Here is a 19,992-nt window from a genome sequence, read left to right on the forward strand (position 1 = left end):
ATCGGCGTTAGAAGCCAGAATGGAAAAAAATAGATGTCGGAGGGTAGAAATGTGTTTATGGTTGTTTGTTAGAGATGAAAAGACAAAAGCAGAGCAGGAAAAAGAGTGTCAGTGCTTTCATTCATCATCCAGTGGGGTTCATTGAAGGATAAACTAGATCAACTGAATGCAGCGTCTTGTTGATGATGCTTAAATGTGAAAAATTTAATTGAAATTTTCAACATTACATTTGGCATCTGATGTTAATCACTACATCACTTTATATGCAAATTTTGTTACAATATTGTGATATAATTTTTAGGCTATAACAATGGGGAGGGGCAATATTGTCGAGGTGGGACTCGAAGTGCTTAATTCAGTTTAGGTGGATCCTATTTTCGCTACTTGGGCATTTTTAATCAAGTTTTCAGTGCAAATGCATTTTAATAACAATTCAATACTTCAATAACTTATGCCATAATAAACAAGAACGCCATATTATAGTGCTGTTGCAGACCAATTGCATCACTCGAATGCTCGCCTTCAGCCTCAAACATGAGCTATCATCATGTACACCGTTTCCAGACTTCTTGAGGTGGATCGGTACCTCCCTTCATGACTCCCGATGCAGGTTTGATTGATGATTTGGACTGTTTTGGGCTTTACGCCCTGCGTCATTTTTTTGTGAATCAGTGAAATTGGGTAGCCCAATAAGAATGAAAAAAAAAACAAGCCATAATATACAAACCTAATATACAAAAACATGATAAAGACAGGGTTACAACTGTTTAAAACAACTGCAATTGTACTTGTAAAATTAATCATAGGCCCCTATTCCATGTTGCATTACCTCCCACCAGCACCCCCTACTGACGCATTTCCATCACTACGATGGGGAACTTTTAAAGTGCCTATGACGGCAAAAAGTAGAGATGCACGATAATATCGGTCACCGATAATTATCGGCCGATAATGGCAATTATGACGTCACACAGATAATCCAGATAAATTGAAATTCAACCGATAATGCAATCCGATAATTATATACTTGCTTTACCCTCCAAATGTGCGCAATCAAAAAATTTGTCCAATTCTGCTAGTTTTAAGGTTTTTTTTTTGCAGTGTAGTAATGTGATATATGTTAGGAATGGCTTACTTTTAAAGGCATTTTTGTGCAACTTGGGTGTTTACTCTCGAAGTAATTGTTGCCAAAAGCTTACCGTTACACAATGTCATTGCTATTGTTTAGATGTTGGAATTTACTACTTGTTCACATTTGATGTGGAAAAAAAAATAGCACTAAATTACATTTTTGCACAGTAATATTTGATCTTTGTATACTTGAAAATTTTACATACATATTTGAATAGAATTATCCGCGTGACATTATCGGTTATCGGGTGGAAGGGGCAGGAAATTATCGGTTATCGATATCGGCTGAAAAATATATTATCATGCATCACTAGCAAAAAGCATGTTTATTTCACACTGTATTTTATTCTCCTGAATGAAATTGACACTTGGATGTGTGTGGAAGCGATCGAAATATTTATTCAATTTTTTTTAATCCCACGCCATGAAAATGAGTGACTACCGGCCAGAGTCTGGATTGAGGCAGAAGGATAATGTGACGTCAGCGGACTAATCATCTTCACAATACAGCTATTACTATATTATGCAGAAGGGACTGGGGATTCAGCTGATTTTGCGGATTAATTTGTTTATTTTTCTTTCGTATCACGCCAGCCCAATGTGCTGCAGGCTTTTGTTGCTGCACCAGGGAGAGGTGTGTGAGACTTTTTGGGTTTCAAAAAGATCCTGTTCACCACGAAGAATGGTCAAAACAAGTCAGACAAATGTAGGACCATTGGATGGACAAGGAATTGAGTAAGCTACATCTTTTATATTATGTAAAATACTGGAATTATGGCACACGTCTTAATAAGGAGGTGGTTTGCATTTTGTGGGTGACAATGCTCCCTGTCCACCGAAAAGGCGGGAGTGGCCGCATCCCTCGGCCTACGACTGGCGGCTTGTTGCACACCATGGTCCCCGGCCGATGAGCATCCGTGCTCGGTCGGGCAGCCACGTGCTCTCGTCTGCAGTTCTCGATTGTGTAGAGACTTCAACCCCTCTCGGCCCTCTCCGTGTGTCTGCCGAGTGAGCACCATCCTCGGCTTGAGCATGGGCAGCCACGCGCTCCGACGTCGGCTGGTTTGTCCGCTGAGAATGCGCCATTTTCTGCGTTCAACGACGAGCCGAAACTTGCTCGCCGCAGGCGGCTGGCCGATTGGTAAAGGCTAGCACCCCCGCCGCCGTGTGTGACATGAGTTGGATGTGTGATTTTTTGTTTTCGAAAGGTGAGGAAGAGACTTGGAAGACCCGCTCGGTTTCGGTTAGCATGTAGCACAGCTCTCATACTCTTTTGTTTACACTCTTTCATTGTGTCCGAGTCCCAGCAGGGAAATGACAAGAGCAGACTAACTCCTGTGGCATAAAATACCGTTCGAGAGGTTTAAGAAGTCGGTAGTTTTGACCATTATGCAGTAATTTAGCCCTGTCGTACTGAATAAATGCATTTTTAATATTTCATATTCCATTTAGCACAAGAATGCCATTCTATTTATTTAGCAATTGGGGAAAATACTTACTGTAATTTCCGGACTATAAGCCGCTACTTTTTTCCCTCATTTTGAATCCTGCGGGTTATAGTCCAATGCGGTTTATTTGTTGATTTATTTGGGTTAATAGGTAACACTTTATTTGACAGTGTTGTCATAACACTGTCATAACACTGTCATAATTATGACATGACACTAAAATGGGCATTACTGAATGCTTATGTCATTAAGTGTCATCCATTTATGTCCAGCTTGGCTCTTTTACATCCATTCAAAAGTGTGATAATTCGCCAGATAACACTAAATGACATCTGTTGTAAGCATTCATTAATGCTCATGACAGTGTCATGTCATAGTTATGATTTTCTAATGAGTCTTATGACACATCTGTCAAATAAAGTGTTACCAAATACCATTTCTAACAATTAAAGAAACAACTAGAACAGTAACTGAAGAAATAATTAGTACAGAACATGAATTTTGATTGTTATTTACATCTGTAGTGCTGCAATGCATGCTAGGAGGCAGGTTGGACAGCAACAGTGTTGACAGCAGGTGGCAGCAGAGGTTATCCGTCGACCCCAAAGGAGCAGTGATGGCCAATTAAAGCTTCTTGAAGCAATGAATCTTTGGCTGCAAAGCTTCATTGTTTCATGGTGGTTCATTTAGTCTTATGACAATCGTATGATGCTGCTGTCAAATAAAGTTTTTTACCGGTTAATATCTTTTGGCGTAAATATCCCATAAAACAGTGAGGACAGCTGCGGCTTATAGTCCAGCGTGGCTTATTTGTGAACAAATGTCATTTTCGTGCCAAATTTGGTGGATAGCGGCTTATAGTCAGGTGCGCCTTATAGTGCGAAAATTACAGTACATAAAAATAATATTCTGTAAAAATATTGGAGTAGATAGATAAAAACAATGATGACATTTTGCTGCTCTCTCATTTTCCTCGTTCTGAATCTTCCTCCTCCATTGGGCTGAATTATAAATCAGCTGAACTCGTTACTCTGCCAACATCATCATCTCGATGGCGGCGCCAGAGCGCTATAATGACAGGAGTATCTAAACAGCAGATTGAAAAACTCATTTTTGTCATCTAATCTTTGCCAAATTGTTGTATATAGTTGAATCTTCACAAAATATGATTTTAATTCACATACTAATGTTATTTAAGATTTTTTTTATGGTGTCACAGGCACTTTAATCCTGTCAGTGTTTAATCATGGAAAGAGGCAGCCTGTATGGACTCTATGTAAGCGAAGGATTTTTAAGCTACTGAAAACAGATATGGGATCAGAATTCATTCCGACAGAGTCTCACCTGAGTACGCTCAGTGGCTGTAGGGCATACGGCCCTGCAGAGGACCTTCTTAATGACATCAGGAAGCAGGCTGACCGTGATGAGCAAGATGATGCTAAGCCAGGCCGGCCCGCTGGATAGCATTTGCATGAAGACATAATACATCCTCTGGTAGTTGAGGAAGGGCCTACGCAACAAGAACAGATGAGATTCCATTCTTCAGCAAGGCACAAATCGATGTCGGCATTATCGGAGATGGAAAATGTTCATCGAATCCTACCAAATGATGCCTCCCCAAAGGAGCGAGAAGATCACATAGAAAAGGAGAGAGCCCCAGATGACAAAATGGTTGATCCAGGTCCAGTAGTGCGTGTCCAAGGCGAGCTGGACAAACAACATATTTATAAGCACATTATAATCACATGCTCATTTGTCTAAGCTTAAGACTTAGACTAGTGTTTTTCAACCGGTGTGTCGTGAGAAATTATCCAATGTCGCATTTTTTTTTTTTTTTTACGTTGTCGGAGAGGGTTGCAGTAGGAAAGAAGGAGTAGGTAGGAAGTTGCTCGTGTCGCGTTCAAAAACTGCTCGGATTTCTAGCCATCAGCCAACTCGCTGTCCGCGACAATGTGGACCCCAGCACGTCTACTGTACATCATTTGATTAGACTCGTCAAGTGTTGATATACACGAAAGGGTCCTTTCCATTTTATCCATATGTGACGACTTTCAAACCTGCCCGTGTTTTTATTCCAACACATTGTCGAGGATAGCAAGGTGGCTGATGGCTAGAGAGCCGAACAGTTCTTGAACGTGACACGAGTAGCTATCTGACAGCGCCATGGTGCCAAGCAAGCTTAAACGTCATCTCCAAATGAAACACTTGTCGCTTCAAAACAAGTTCATGGACTGTTTTGTTCTCCTTTGTGAAAACACAGAGAAACAGGCAACTTCTTTGAGAAAAACTACAAAGTTAAAGAGAAACCCCTCAAAGCCAGTTACCTTGTTGCTCAACTTGTTGCTAAATCCAAAAAGTCCCACACTGTGGCAGACACATTAATACTACCTGCCTGCAAAGCCATTGTCAGCGAGATGCTCGGCCCTGATGCGGTTAAAGACATTGCTAAAGTCCCCCTGTCTGATAATTCTGAGTTTTTCAAGCCTAACTGCTCTAAAAAAAATAAAAACAGAGAGACTGAGAGGTGTTGAAGAGCATTCCTGCCAGGACATCGGCTCTGTGTTCATCTAAGCAGGCTCAAACGTCATTGCCTGGTACACCAGACTCACCGCTATTCGAGCTATTGAGTCTGGCCACCATTCACGCGGATACAATTTCCAGGGTGGAGCAAGCCACTGCAAACAGACAGCGGAGTGGACCAATCAGCGACGGGCAGACGTGACGTTAGTAAAACGACGAGGGCAGGACGAGGGACTTGCGTGCGGAAGTAAACATACGAAGAGAGCGGAGTTTATTCAACATGGCTAGCTTGAGACAGACTGTTGTCAGTGACTCGTGTCGATGTGTTTTTGGTAATTTAAAACTGATTTAACCGTGGATTGGAACATATTCTCGGCACTCCCGTTCACCATCTGTGTTGTTTTGGAGACGACTTTCGACGCGCAAGAGTGACGTTGCTCGTTAAGAACACGCCACGCAAATAAACTAATCTGATTTGTCGATTGATTTTGTACCTGCTCGAGAGGCCGTTAATGGGCTGGTTCCCAGACCTTTCTCTCAGTGTTTGAAAAATACAGAGAGAACAGTCTGGCAGAGCCAGGCAACAAATGTCAAACTGAGAAAGTATAAATACTGAGAAATTATTTTATAATCAAATGTACTGCCAAGAAAGTAATTTTGGAACGTGTTTGGTTTTTCCAATAAATGACTCAGAAAAGGTTGAAAACCACCGACTTAGACAATTGAGCTCATTGGCAGCCATTGGCGGCACTGGAAGTCTAGTCCATTTTGACTGGGAGTGGCGAATGAATGTTTGTTCAACAGAGTCAGTCAATGGCTTGAAACATGAGTATTTACGGCCATTATGCCCAGTTTAAATGAATTGGACGTCTGTTAATGACATCCAATGAGTTAAATACTATGAAAAAAAAAATCTACTTTTGAGTGTTACTTGGGCCATAACCAGAGTGTACTTCTGTTTTTATTCATTTCAACTTGATTACCGTATTGGCCCGAATATAAGACGGGCCTGATTATAAGACAACCCCCTCTTTTTCAAGACTCAAGTTTGAAAAAAAAGACTTTCTGAACACCAAATTAATTTTATACAGAAAATAATTACAGTAGATCTGAAACAAATGATTATAACAATATATTTGAGAGAAAAAAGCATGTTATTTTGCCTCATTCAAATCTTAATATCTGAACATTTAAATATGTCAACTAAAGTGCCATCACATTCGTAAATGAATGGCTTCTGGTTTTAGAAATGTAAATAAACCAATCTATTGTAATAAAACAACAAAATTGCAATAACTGCATGCACCATCAAAGTGAAGTCTAACTATAAGTGTAGTCTTGAAACAAATCTGAATAAGGAAAAACATTGCAACAAAATAATGCAAACTGGTTAAACTAGTAGCTGAGATCTGTCATAACAGAACATCGCTTTAATGATATCTGGCGTCATCTAGTGTCGTGAATGGGTATAATGTCTAGACCGCGAATATAAGACGACCCCCACTTTTTCAATCTTATTTCAATGCAAAAAACACAGTCTTGTATTCGGGCCAATACGGTAATTTAGATTTACTTAACATTTTATTAATTTGGAAATTCATTTGTTATTATTTTTTTTTCTTTATTAATAAAAATAATTGCTAAAGCTGTCCCTAAAAGGGTTAAATTACATTGTAAAATTTTAATATGTAATTCAAAATTTGAAGATTGTGGTGCTGTGCTAAAAAAAAATTTAGGGCTGTCAAACGATTAAAATTTTAATCAAGTTAATTACGGCTTAAAAATTAATTAATCGTAATTAATCGCAATTAATCGCAATTCAAACCATCTATAAAATATGCCATATTTTTCTGTAAATTATTGTTGGAATGGAAAGACACAAGATGGATATATACATTCAACATACGATACATAAGGACTGTATGTGTTTATTAACAATAAATCAACAAGATGGCATTAACATTGTTAACATTCTGTTAAAGCGATCCATGGATAGAAAGACTTGTAGTTCTTAAAAGAAAAATGTTAGTACAAGTTATAGAAATTTTATATTAAAACCCCTCTTAATGTTTTCGTTTTAATAAAATTTGTAAAATTTTCAATAAAAAAATAAACTAGTAGCCCGCCATTGTTGATGTCAATAATTACTTACACAATGCTCATGGGTGCTGAACCCTATAAAATCAGTCGCACCCAAGCGCCAGCAGAGGGCGGCAAAACTCCATAAAACACAACAAGTGAGCGTTTCACTGTACTGTCATTTAAATCTGTCTGAGCGGGGCATCTGCGTTAATTGCGTCAAATATTTTAACGTGATTAATTTAAATAATTAATTAACGCCCGTTAACGCGATAATTTTGACAGCCCTAAATAAATTATTTGGGACCACAATAGGCAATCTACTGCGTAGATAAATAAAACAATGTATTCTTTGTGCCAATATGGTTAGATGGTTCTGTGGTAGATATCAAAAGACTTGTGGCTCCTGGTATTCACGTTTGTTTTTTTGTGGTAGAGGGTCAAAACGTCCCTTTGAGTATCTAAAGTTGCTGGTCTATGTCAATGGCTTTGCTCCAGTCGTATGTAGTCCATCATTCACCACATTTAAAATGAAGTTCTATTTCAACCCTGCTGACCGCCAGAGGGCGTTGCTGAAAGCACTGAAAGATCCCTTCTGGCGCAGGGATTATTCAGTGCTTTCTGCAACGTCCTGTGGCGGTCATACGGCAGTCAAAGACCTGTAGTTACATTCGTAACTTTCGATATATGTCAAACAATACCTTGAGTGTCACGGTGAACACTAGCACAGTGAAAACAAGAGTCCCGAAGGTCCAGTTGCCAAACATCTGCAAGGAGAATGGAAGAAAAGAGACAGATTTTATACTTGATCACATACATATTTCACACTGGTGGATTAGTTAGAAGTTTGTTACCTTTCTATAAGACACAGAAAAAGGCCTGTTCATTACAATTCGTATGACCAATAAAATTATTGAGAAAAAGACTTGTTGGGTTTGAGATTAGTTTAAGTAGTTCTTCCTTAACATTTTGTCTATGGAGGTAGATTTGTATGTTTATTATTCAAACAAAAAAAGTAAATACTAATAATATTTCCCGTGTTGAGTCAAATTATGAGATGGAGGAGCACATCTCGCACAGATCCTGTCGTCTGCCTGAGGCGCGCTATTTTTGGCTAGGACTGAGGTGACTGCTTGGGACGGCCCGACGAGTGGTGGGCATGATTCTTGCTTCTTCAAGCTTTTCAGAAATACACCATTGGTGTAGCCACTTGTCACTCAAAACATGTCTGACCGATGCGAAGTGCAACCTTGGTCTCAAAATGATTTAATAAAAAAAAAAAAGTAAGTTAAAAACTTTTTTAACTTAAAAAGTACGTTCAAGAAAAAAAAAAAAAAAATTTAATAAAAATAATATTTCCCCCCCAAAAATTGAACATTATTTTTAGGGGGGGAGTTTTAATTTTGCAAATGAATTTTTTCTTTGATTGAAAATATTTTTTTTGATTGAAGCAATTTATTGGGGGACTGAATGATTTAGACACAGGTGTTCTACCCATAATATGGCCCAAACTCAAAAAGGATTGCTTCAATCAAAAAAAAAAAAAAAAAAAAAAAAAAAAATTGTCAATGAAAAAAAGTGTCCAAATGCAAATTTTTGAGTCGCAAATATTTATTCGCATTCAAAAATGATTGATTTTTGTTTTGTTTGAATTCTTTTGTAAATACTTTTTTGCTTGTTTGAAACACCAAATTTTTTAATTGAATAATAAAGACACAAATGTCCTTGCCAAAATTGTGGTCAAAACGCGAAACAACATTACTTCAATTAAAAAAATTGCTTCAATCAAAAAAACAAAAACAAACAAAAAAAAAAAAAATTAAATAAAAAATAAAAATATTTTTAAAATGTTTTTTTTTATTTTTAAATCTCAAATTCATTTTTGAATTCAGACATTTTTTTTTTATTGAAGTGACATTTTTTAATTGAAAATATATTTTTTGATTAAAGCAACTTTTTTTGATTGAATAATAAAGACACAAATCTACCTCCATATTTTTTTATGCTTACACACAAGGGTCTCCATGTTGCTGAAGTACGATCCTAGTTAAAGACTCCCCGAAATGGAACTTATTATGGCACAGAAATAGATCCTCGGTGCAATATGAATTATATAGTTAACTAAATATTGGTTTCAGGAATCAATAGTATCAATTTATCAGAAGTGAAAGAGTAATTATATAAATGAATAGAGCTAGAGAAGCCTGCGATCATATGTGAAAATATGACTTTTTGTCATCCTAGCGACACTTGCTTAGTTGAAAAACACTAGTGAAAAATTGAGTTTAGTTCTATTTGTTTTTTTTTTTTTTTTGGTAACTGCTTGTGTTTGAAGACTTGACTTCTGGCACTCTAGTTTCTTTCCCTACCGAGCAGCGAGTGCTGCTGAATTTTAATGTGACGTAAATCAATTTGATTTATTGTTGAATCGTGTTGTACAAGTAAATTTGCCTTGGCTAAAATTTCTTCCTAGTCCAGTCCGCATAGCTAGACAGAGATCATTTGTGCAACTACGTGACCACATTAACACACAAAAACGGACAAGTACAAAGACACCATAGACAAGCCATAGTCTGAAAGGATCATGATCTACGGTGTTATTCTATTCGCTACCACATCAAAACACAGGCATCATGTGAGGAAGCGTTTAGGAGTTGCATAGAACAATGAGGTGGTGGGAGACTACACACTGAAATGAAGATGGAACTTAAAAAAAAAAGACATCAAAACTTAAAAGGGCATTTGGAAAGACAGAGCACGGAGAGGTAGGAAGACAGCCTTACCATCTGCGTGTTGGTGGTCATGAGCTAGAGGCGTCAAAAGGAAGGAAGAAGAGCAAAATAAAGAGAGGAAGCAGAGAGAAAGGGGGAGAAAAAAGAGAAAATCAACACAAAAAAATTAAAATCAATTTCATGAGGTTTCACCCAAAAAAAAAACAACAACAACAAAAAAAAACGAGCAAATAAATAAAAAAAACAAATACAAATTAATACAAAGAGACGGGCTCTTTTTGTTATGAATGGACATCTCATGTTGTCTACCCTTTGTTTGTGAAAAGCAAATCCATTAACTCATTCACTCCCAGCTATTTTCACCGGAGCAAGGCTCTTCGCTCGAGCTGTAAATTGCTCTCCGCCGGCCGGTTTGCCGATCCGCGAAGACAATCGACAACCCAGTCGTCATGTCAAATAATCTGGGCTAGTTATGTGTGATTTTCTGCTTCGAAGACTTTGAAACATCACTCGGTTCGGGTTAGCATGTCGGCTAGCTGTCACGCCTCTCGGCTTGTTTACATTCTTCCAAGCCCGGGAAGGAAAATGACATATGTCCGATTTAGGTGTCGTAAAATATCGTTCGGGAGGTGCGACAGTAAAGGTGAAGTCGACAGTTTTGACCATTATGGAGTCATTTTGCCATGTCGTCCTGAATAAGTGCATTTTTATTATTTCATATTCCATTTAGCACAAGACTGTTATTTGTCATGACCATGCCATTTATTTAGAAGTTGGGGAAAATACTTGGATAAAAAGAATATCCTGTAAAAATATTGAAGTAAAGAGACAGAAAAACAATGACATTTTGCAGATCTCTTTGTCGCGTTTTCCTTGTTGTGAATAGTTCCCCCTCGACGGGCTGACTGGTCCTTCTCAAGCCATTTATTTAACTATTGGGGAAAAATACTTGAATAAAAAGAATATCCTGTAAAAATATTGGAGTAGAGAGACTGAAACAATGACATTTTGCGGCTCTCTTCGTCGCGTTTTCCTCGTTCTGAATAATTCCCCCTCAATTGGCTGTATAGTAAAACCGATGAGCCCATTCTCCCGCTGACGTCATCCACCTGTTGGGGACGCTTGAGCCCTATAATGGTAGGCATGGCTAACCGGCAGATTAAGAGACTAATTTCTCGTCATCTGCGCTTTGCTAAATTGTTGTATATAGTCGAATCGTCTCAAACTATGATTCTAATTCACATAATAATGCTATTTAAGACTGTTTTTTCCACTGTCGTATGCTCTTTAAAATGGGTTTTGAGTAGGGTTGTTCCGATCATTTTTTTTGCTCCCGATCCGATCCCGATCGTTTTCGTTTGAGTATCTGCCGATCCCGATATTTCCCGATCCGATTGCTTTTTTTTGCTCCCGATTCAATTCCAATCATTCCTGATAATTTTTCCCGATCATATACATTTTGGCAATGCATTAGGAAAAAAATGAATAAAACTCGGACGAATATATACATTCAACATACAGTACATAAGTACTGTATTTGTTTATTATGACAATAAATCCTCAAGATGGCATTTACATTATTAACATTCTTTCTGTGAGAGGGATCCACGGATAGAAAGACTTGTGACTTTGTATATTGTGACTAAATATTGCCATCTAGTGTATTTGTTGAGCTGTCAGTAAATGATACTGTAGCCATGCCCAAATGCATGATGGGAAGTGGAACCATGACTGTGCGTAGTGCTACCAATTTATATATCTTCTCTGCGTTGGGAAATATCATAAGGTGTTAAGAAAAAGATCAATTGCTACCTTGCTTCTCATGATATTTCTAATCATAGGGAGAGGGATTGTTAGGCTTTAGCCAATTAAAAAAAGGCTCCAAAGGCTGTCAAAATTCACTCTACGCATTTTACGCTGCCTTTTATCTCTCTATATAGGTAAGACGGCACCATTACAGATGGAGCGTAACAATGCGTGGGAGGGTCGTGCAGCGCATGCATTAATTGCGTTAATTATTTTAACGTGTTACATTTTTTAAAAAATTAATAACCGCCGTAATCGGGATAAATTTGTTAACCCTACCTTAAGCTTAGACTAAAGACTCTGGATGAGTGTAACATATTATGTTTGTAACGTTAAATACAATTAGAAAACGATTTAATTAAAAAAAAAAAAATATATATATATATATATATATATATATATATATATATATTTAAAAAAGGCATGGCCGATATTTTTTTGCCGATTCCGATACTTTGAAAATGACGTAATCGGACCCGATCGATCGGGACATCTCTAGTTTTGAGCTTTGTACATTCTATCTAAAATACATGGGAACCTGTAGATGCCGATTGTGAAAAACAAACGCAAAAGACGTATAAATACGTTTTTGGACACTGAAGCAATTAAAAATAGAACGTATTTATAAGTTTTTGGGAGCGAATCAGTTAATAATAACACAACATGTTTTGACCTGAATATGACGCGGTGAAGACCACATGACGACACATTTTCATTCATTTAATTGTACAGATTAACGAAATTAGTTTAACTGCTTTTTTACTTATGTATACCACAATGTTAAACATGAATAAACATCCAAAAAGATTTGCGTGAATTACATCAAAAGTACACTTAACCCCTGCCTGACTGCAAATAGTGAAATCTCATTGACACCAATTAACTCATTTGGCTCCAACATGGGTCAGAATAGAGACTGAATGGTCATGTTGTCGTAACACCTTTCTGCTCCAAAATGCTCACCTGGCCATTGCTGGTGAAGGTGGTATTGTCAAATAGGAAGTAGGCACCAAAGAAGAAGACGACGGCGTCAAACACGCCCAGGCATGTCCAGTACAGAAAGACTGGCCAGCAGAGGAGGGAGTTTTTGGCGATATCCCTAAGGGGAAAAAAAGGTTGTAAGGAATATTATCCGCACTTTAAGGTGCATCGGAGTATAAGATGCAGCTTCAATGAATGGCTTTTTTAAAACTGTTTTCATATTCAGGCAGTCCCTGGGTTACGAACGAGTTCCGGTCCAATGCTGGCGACGTAACCCGAATTTCCGTGTAAGTCGGAATTAACCCCTTTTAAAAAATAACTATCACAAAAGTCTAAAGGTATTTTATTACATTGAATGATGGAGCAATGCCCTCTGGTGGCGGCATTGGGTGTTGCTGGACTGTCGCCTTGGCTTCTACGACTGAGTAAGAGACTCATCTGACATGGATATTGGAGTCTTGTATGGCCCACATAAGGCTGTAAGTTTTCTCAGCTAATACAGTGGTATGAAAAAGTATCTGAACCTTCTGGAATTTGTCACATTTCTGCATAAAATCACCATCAAATATGATCTGATCTTTGTCAAAATCACACAGATGTGAAAATAGTGTCTGCTTTAACTAAAACAACTCAATGGGGATTCATATTTTATTGAGGATCGATTATAAACAATGACAGAAGGGGGAAAATAAGTAAGTGAACCCTCTGCCTAAGGAGACTTAAAGAGCAATTGAAACCAATTTTTAACAAATATTTTAAGTCTGGTGTGTGTGCAATCACTGATGAGTGTTTTAAAGCTGCCCTGCCCCCTGTAAAACACACACCTGGTAAGAATTGTCTTAATGAGAAGCATTGTCTGATGCGCATCATGGCACGGTCAAAAGAGCTGTCTGAAGACCTGCAATCAAGGATTGTGATATGTATGAAGCTAGGAAAGGATACAAAACCATCTCTAAAAGTCTGGATGTTCATCAATCGACAGTCAGAGAAGTTGTCTACAAATGGAGAGGTTTGGCACTGTTGCTTCTCTCCAAGGAATGGCCGTCCACCACAGATGATGCCAAGAGTTCAGCGCAGAATACTCAGAGAGGTAAAAAAGAACTATTGGGTGTCTGCTAAAGAGTTACAGAAATCACTGGCACAGTCCAATATCTTAACTACATGTAAAACTATGGCCAAGAATGGTGTTCATGGGAGGACTCCACTGCTGTCTAAAAAAAAACGAAAAAAACAGCAACATTGTTGCTCGTTTAATGTTCGCAAAAAGACACTTGGACACTCTACAGAAGTTTTGGCAAAATATTTTGTGGACTGATGAAACCAAAGTTGAATTGTTTGGGAGTAACACACAATGCTATGTGTCAAAAAAAAAAAAAAATAGAACAGCTCACCAAAATCAACACCTCATCTCCACCGTGAAGCATGGTTGAGGGAGCTTAATGATTTGGGGCTGTTTAGCTATCTCTGGGCCTGGACAAATTGCAATTATTAATGGAAGAATGAATTCAAAAGTTTATCAGGATGTTTTGCAGGAAAACCTGAGGCCGTCTCTCAGACAGTTGAAGTTAAAAAAAAAAAGAGGATGGATGCTGCAACAAGACAATGATCCAAAACACAGAAATAACTACCGTATTGGGCCGAATATAAAACGGCCCTGATTATAAGACGACCCTGTTTTTCAAGACTCAAGTTTGAAAAAAAGACTTTTTGGACACCAAATTAATTTTTATACAGAAAATAATTACAGTACATCAGAAACAAATGATTATAACAATATATTTGAGAGAAAAAGCATGTTATTTTGCCTCATCCAAATCTTAATATCAGAACATTTAAATAGGTAAACTAAAGTTCAATCACATTCATAAATGAATGGCTTCTGGTTTTTGAAATGTAAACAAACCAATCTATTGTGATAAAACAACAAAATTGCAATAACTGCATTCAGGGCCGGCCCAGGCCATTTGGGGGCCCTAAGCAAAATAATGCCAAGGGGCCTATATTTTTGGCCCACCATTTCATCACAGTGTACTGTGAAACCCATACATGCAATCCAACCCATACGTCCATATTTTGTACATTAATCAGATTTTTTGTTTCTCTGCTCCAGAAGGATAAATTCTCTTCGACATATTCGTACATCTATTTTCCAAGCAAGTTTGAGCACCAATCATCGCAAAGCAGGTTCAACGTCACTCCCCAGGTTGCCAGATAGTAAAGACAAGAACATTAATTTTTGCATAGATAAATGGCAATGTGCGTCACATGATTCACGATTCTCTATTAAAAACGTATAAAATGAGGTTGCCAGATTGGGGGCCCCCTAGTGGTCAGGGGCCCTAAGCAGCTGCATAGTCTGCGTATCGGCTGGGCCGGCCTTGACTGCATTAACCATCAAAGTGAAGTCTAAATGTAGTCTTGAAACAAATCTGAATAAGGAAAAACATTGCAATAAAATAATGCAAACTGGTTAAACATGAGAGTAGCTGAGATCTTTCATGACAGAACATTGCTTCAATAATATCTGGCGCCATCTAGCGTCGTGAATGGATATAATGTCTAGGTCTCGAATATAAGACGCTCCCCACTTTTTCAGTCTTATTTCAATGCAAGAAACACAGCCTTAGATTCGGGCCAACACGGTATATACTGTACGTACTTCAGAATGGTTTCAGAAGAACAAAATACACAATCTGGAGTGGCCAAGTCAAAGTCCAGACTTGAACCCCATTGAGATGCTACGGCATGACCTAACGACAGCGATTCATGCCAGACATCCCAGGAATCTGACTGAACTACAGCAGTTTTGTTGAGAAGAAAAGGCAAGGATTAATCCTGATCGCTGTGCCAGACTGATTTGCAGCTACAGGAATCGTCTGGTTAAAGTTATTGCTGCCAAAGGGGGCGGTGGGGGGATTTTGACAAAGATCAGATCACCTTGATGGTGATTTTGTGGAGAAATGTGAAAAATTCCAAAAGGTTCAGATACATTTTCATACCACTATAGCGCAAGCTATCGCGAGTAAACATGCTAGCCGAGAAGGATTAGCCAATCGTCCTCTGTAGTGGCAGATACTTTTTCACACCACTGTATAATATGATCCAATTTGAGATCTGTTACTAAAAAAAAAAAAAAAAAAATCTGCTATTACATTTATGTGATGTGTACACTTGTTTGATTCCCTTACCTGTACAAGGAGGGCTCCCGTTTAAGCGTCTCCATGGTGACGTGCTTTTCCACCAGACTGTAGAGGAGGATGGGCAGTGACGTGAAGCTGATGTTATACAAGGTCAAATAAGCCGTGTCGTACAGAGGCTGTCGTGAGACACAGAAAAAGATAAACAAAAAATGGTTTAAGGTTCGAAAAGGTTGTCATCTTTTTATGCATCTAGGAGGGCTGTTTTGAACAGACCAGAGAGGGCTTGAAGCTAAATGCAAGCATGCGTAACATCTGGTCTAGTACATGATGTGCAAATTGCCAAGGCCATTAAAAGGCCCATTTGTGGTAGCGTGCTACAAACAGCGCTGACTTGACAAGTTAAATAGTTACCTGCTGGGAGAAGCCGCAGAAGAACTGGTACAGGAACTGCGGGAAGATGAAGCATACATTCTGGAAAGATTTGAAATAAGGAGCTTAAGTATACATGAGGATCTACACATTTCTATGGTGTCACATAAAGCCGATTGAGTGGGAAGTGGGGGGTGAAAAATAGCCTGCCAAAAACGACTGTGAGTGCAACGGAATACACCCACGCACATCATTACAGTCGGTTTAAAATCGGGCACCTTGTAGAAGAAGTACTGGACCAACTCGGCGATGCGTATGTAGTAGTAGTGGCCGTGAACCAGCAGCATTTTTTTCAGATGCTTGAACTTGGGGATGGCATAGTCGCTGTTCCTGGCGGCCTGTCGACCTTCTTTACCCATGATCCCTGAGAAGACACATAGTCAACCATAATCAAATACTCTTTATTAGCTGTTTACAATTTTAACCAAATTAGTTGTGTGTATGGACATGGTTAGAATATTTGGTCTAACAGCTCCCCAAAAAATAATTATGTTCACTTCTGATTGAAACTGATTGAAACACTTGAAACCTTGAAGTTGTTACATTTATCATTGTTAAAGCATTCAGTGAGGCATGACAAAATAATTAGCCATAATACAGTGATCCCTCGCTACTTTGCGCTTCAAACTTAGCGCCCTCAGTCCATCGCGGATTTTTGTTTTATTAAAAAAATAAAAATAAAATAAATACAGATGAGCTATCCCGATCCGATTACGTAGTCTCACTCTCCCTCCCGCTGCTTTTCTTGATCAGGCAGTACACTGGAGTTTCTTATTAAAGTTAACGATGATTGACAGATGTTTAAATTTTAGCTTGTCAGAGGTGCTTGGAAACCGAAACTTCAAAGCGCCGCATGAGTCAATCATCATTGAGCTTGTTAAACATTTGCTGTGGCAACTCATTGTAAGTAAGCAGCTTGAGCGGATTTGAGTGCTCACTCAATGACGCATTTAATACGGGCAAGCATTTTTTTACTTTATTAATGTTTAAAAACAATTCGGTGGGACAGTAATATGTTTAAAACTTATCAAAATTACTACATTTGAAGTGCTTAAAAGACATTTATTAAAAAAATATACAGTGGGGCAAATAAGTATTTAGTCAACCACTAATTGTGCAAGTTCTCTCACTTGAAAATATTAGAGAGGCCTGTAATTGTCAACATGGGTAAACCTCAACCATGAGAGACAGAATGTGGGAAAAAACCCAGAGAAGACAGAGGTGATCATTTTTGGGCCAAAAAAGGAAAGGTCAAAGATAAGCAGCCAACTTAGCACAATGTCACTTACAGCTACAAATCAAGTCAGAAACCTCGGCGTAATTATTGACTCAGACCTAAAATTTGATAGCCATCTAAAGTCCGTCACTAAATCCGCTTATTACCACCTAAAAAATATAACCAGAATTAAGGGGCTTCCGACACAACAAGACATGGAAAAACTTATGCATGCATTCATTTTCAGCAGATTGGACTATTGCAACGGTATATTTACAGGTCTTGATAAAAAATCAGTCAGGAAGCTGCAGCTAGTACAGAATGCTGCAGCCAGAGTCCTCACAAATACAAGGAAGCTGGACCACATTACACCGGTTTTGAAATCGCTACACTGGCTTCCAGTGAGTCAAAAGATAGACTATAAAATACTACTGCTCGTCTACAAAACACTTAATGGCCTTGGACCAAAATACATGCTTGACTTGTTAGATTCCTATGAGACATCTAGACCCCTAAGGTCGTCTGGAACCGGTCTTCTGCATGTTCCAAGAACAAGAACCAAGCAGGGTGAGGCAGCATTTAGTTACTATGCTCCTCACCTCTGGAACAAGTTACCCGAACCTCTGAAGTATGCTCAAACTGTTAGCTCTTTTAAATCAGGGCTAAAAACGCTTTTGTTTAGCACTGCATATCCATAAATGTCTATATATTTCAATCTACCTGCTTTCTATTCCTCTTGTGCTTATCTCCATTGCTGATTTCAATTATTATTAGGAGTAGTAGTTTTTGTTTTATCTTTTATTTTTGTTTTATTTGTATTTATTTATTTTTATTCTGTGATTAAGTGCGATCTTTTGTCTTGGTTTTTACGTTGTATTGATTTAAATGTGATTTTTATGATCTTCATGTGATGTAAAGCACTTTGAATTGCCTCGTGTTGAGTTGTGCTATATAAATAAATTTGCCTTGCCTTGTTATATTACCGTGTTTCACCCATAAAATCCCCCAAAAGGATGTGGCCATTCACAGCTGTTTCTTAACACTCAGTGAGACATGCTACAGAGTTTTTGAATCGATACAAGGTAAGTACCCGATAATATCTCGTCAAAATCATTTTATCTTTAAATATGCTCTCACCTCAAGTTAGGGCTTAGGGGTTTAATTATTTATTTATTTATTTATTTATTTATTTTTTTAGTGCCTTTCTGTTCAAAAATTTTCTTCCCCCAGAAAACTGAGATTTTAAGCTTCCCAATGATGTATCACACATGCATATAGGAAATTTTAAATTTGGCCAAATTGGGGGTCTCAGAGAGGAGTAAGTCACCGAGTGTTTTCTGCCATATACTGTACAAATATTTTTTTTAAACATTACTTTGGGGAAAAAAGTGAAAAAAACATGTCGCTACTTCGCGTTTTTTCACTTATCGTGGCGGATTCTGGTCCCCATTAACCGTGAAAAACAAGGAAAACTATGTTAATTCCAAGACCGCATATATCGTTATCGGATTTTTGGAGTTGGACAGTATTGGGATATCGATTAAAAAGTCATTATCGGAGACCTCTAATATTTTAGAGCAGTAATTTCAATGTTAGAGTTTCACTTAGAAAACACTAAAATTTCAAAATGTAAGACCATAGATTACAACAATGTATGCTACTTGGAATTCTCAATTTCTTTATGATGGTGCGTTTTTTTCTGCATGTTAACAAAATGAGCTCACCAATGCCCACGTGTGCTTCTAAAATCATGCTGACGTCATTCGCTCCATCTCCAACAGCGAGCGTAATCGGGTGCTCTTTGGAGGCTTTGATCAGCTTCACAATCTGATGAAGGGGAAAAAAATACCACAGGTTCAATAAGGCTGCCCGTCTTATAATCCATAGTGTGTGTTTTGCCATTTCTGACCTGTGCCTTCTGCAGCGGTGCCATTCGACAGCAAAGCACAGCGCTGCAGTTACGACAGATCTCCAGGAAGATCTCTCGATAGTTTCCGTGGCCGGCAACGTCCTGGTTTGGCTTGAGGACGGCCGACAGCGTGGCTCCGTCGATGATCAGGCCGAAATCCAGGCAGTCGACAGTCAACCTGCAAAGGTATTTTGACAGTGTTCTCCTTTTAAAGGAACTATTTGGAATTTTTAGTGTTAATTTAAAATACTTTTGTACTCCATGCATGCTCCACCAATGCCTGATTAGTACACAGAGACCTAACATTTAAAAAGCCCTTTTTCTTCCCTTCAATAGAGACTTTGGATCAAAAACTCTGGGCGAATACACATCCAGTGCACGTCCATGTACGTCCCAGCAGCAGCACCGTTTCACCGAGCCTCCGCCTAGCCTTGGCAAAACCACTTTTTTAACCCACTTAAGACTTGCTACCAACAAAAAAAGTCACATTTGCTTTTTTCGCACGTTTCTGGTGCAACATATTTCCAACTTATTTTTAAAAAAATGCTCAAAAGACTACAGAAAAAAGTTATATGTGCCCTAACGTGTTCTGAGTTTAACG

The 19,992-nt window shown here is 38.4% G+C and overlaps 1 protein-coding gene across 8 annotated transcripts in view; it reads right to left on the bottom strand.

Annotated features, from left to right (window-relative positions):
• LOC130927029 (phospholipid-transporting ATPase IH-like) overlaps positions 1–19,992 on the bottom strand; it is a 120,109-nt gene that overhangs the window by 15,252 nt on the left and 84,865 nt on the right. For 4 of the 8 annotated variants that reach the window (XM_057852495.1, XM_057852494.1, XM_057852497.1 and 1 more), the window contains exons 20-29: positions 19,392–19,569; positions 19,207–19,309; positions 16,485–16,630; positions 16,249–16,308; positions 15,886–16,013; positions 12,680–12,815; positions 9,962–9,985; positions 7,880–7,945; positions 4,183–4,286; positions 3,924–4,089 (exon numbers count right to left, since the gene is read on the bottom strand). In XM_057852495.1, coding sequence (XP_057708478.1) covers positions 3,924–4,089; positions 4,183–4,286; positions 7,880–7,945; positions 9,962–9,985; positions 12,680–12,815; positions 15,886–16,013; positions 16,249–16,308; positions 16,485–16,630; positions 19,207–19,309; positions 19,392–19,569 — 1,111 coding nt within the window. Of the gene's footprint in view, positions 1–1,856; positions 3,666–3,923; positions 4,090–4,182; positions 4,287–7,879; positions 7,946–9,961; positions 9,986–12,679; positions 12,816–15,885; positions 16,014–16,248; positions 16,309–16,484; positions 16,631–19,206; positions 19,310–19,391; positions 19,570–19,992 lie in introns of those variants that run through there. The other 4 variants (XM_057852496.1, XM_057852500.1, XM_057852501.1 and 1 more) reach the window with 3 other exon arrangements.

This window comes from Corythoichthys intestinalis, chromosome 12 (assembly GCF_030265065.1).
Source record: "Corythoichthys intestinalis isolate RoL2023-P3 chromosome 12, ASM3026506v1, whole genome shotgun sequence".
In the NCBI taxonomy this organism is placed as follows: domain Eukaryota; kingdom Metazoa; phylum Chordata; class Actinopteri; order Syngnathiformes; family Syngnathidae; genus Corythoichthys; species Corythoichthys intestinalis.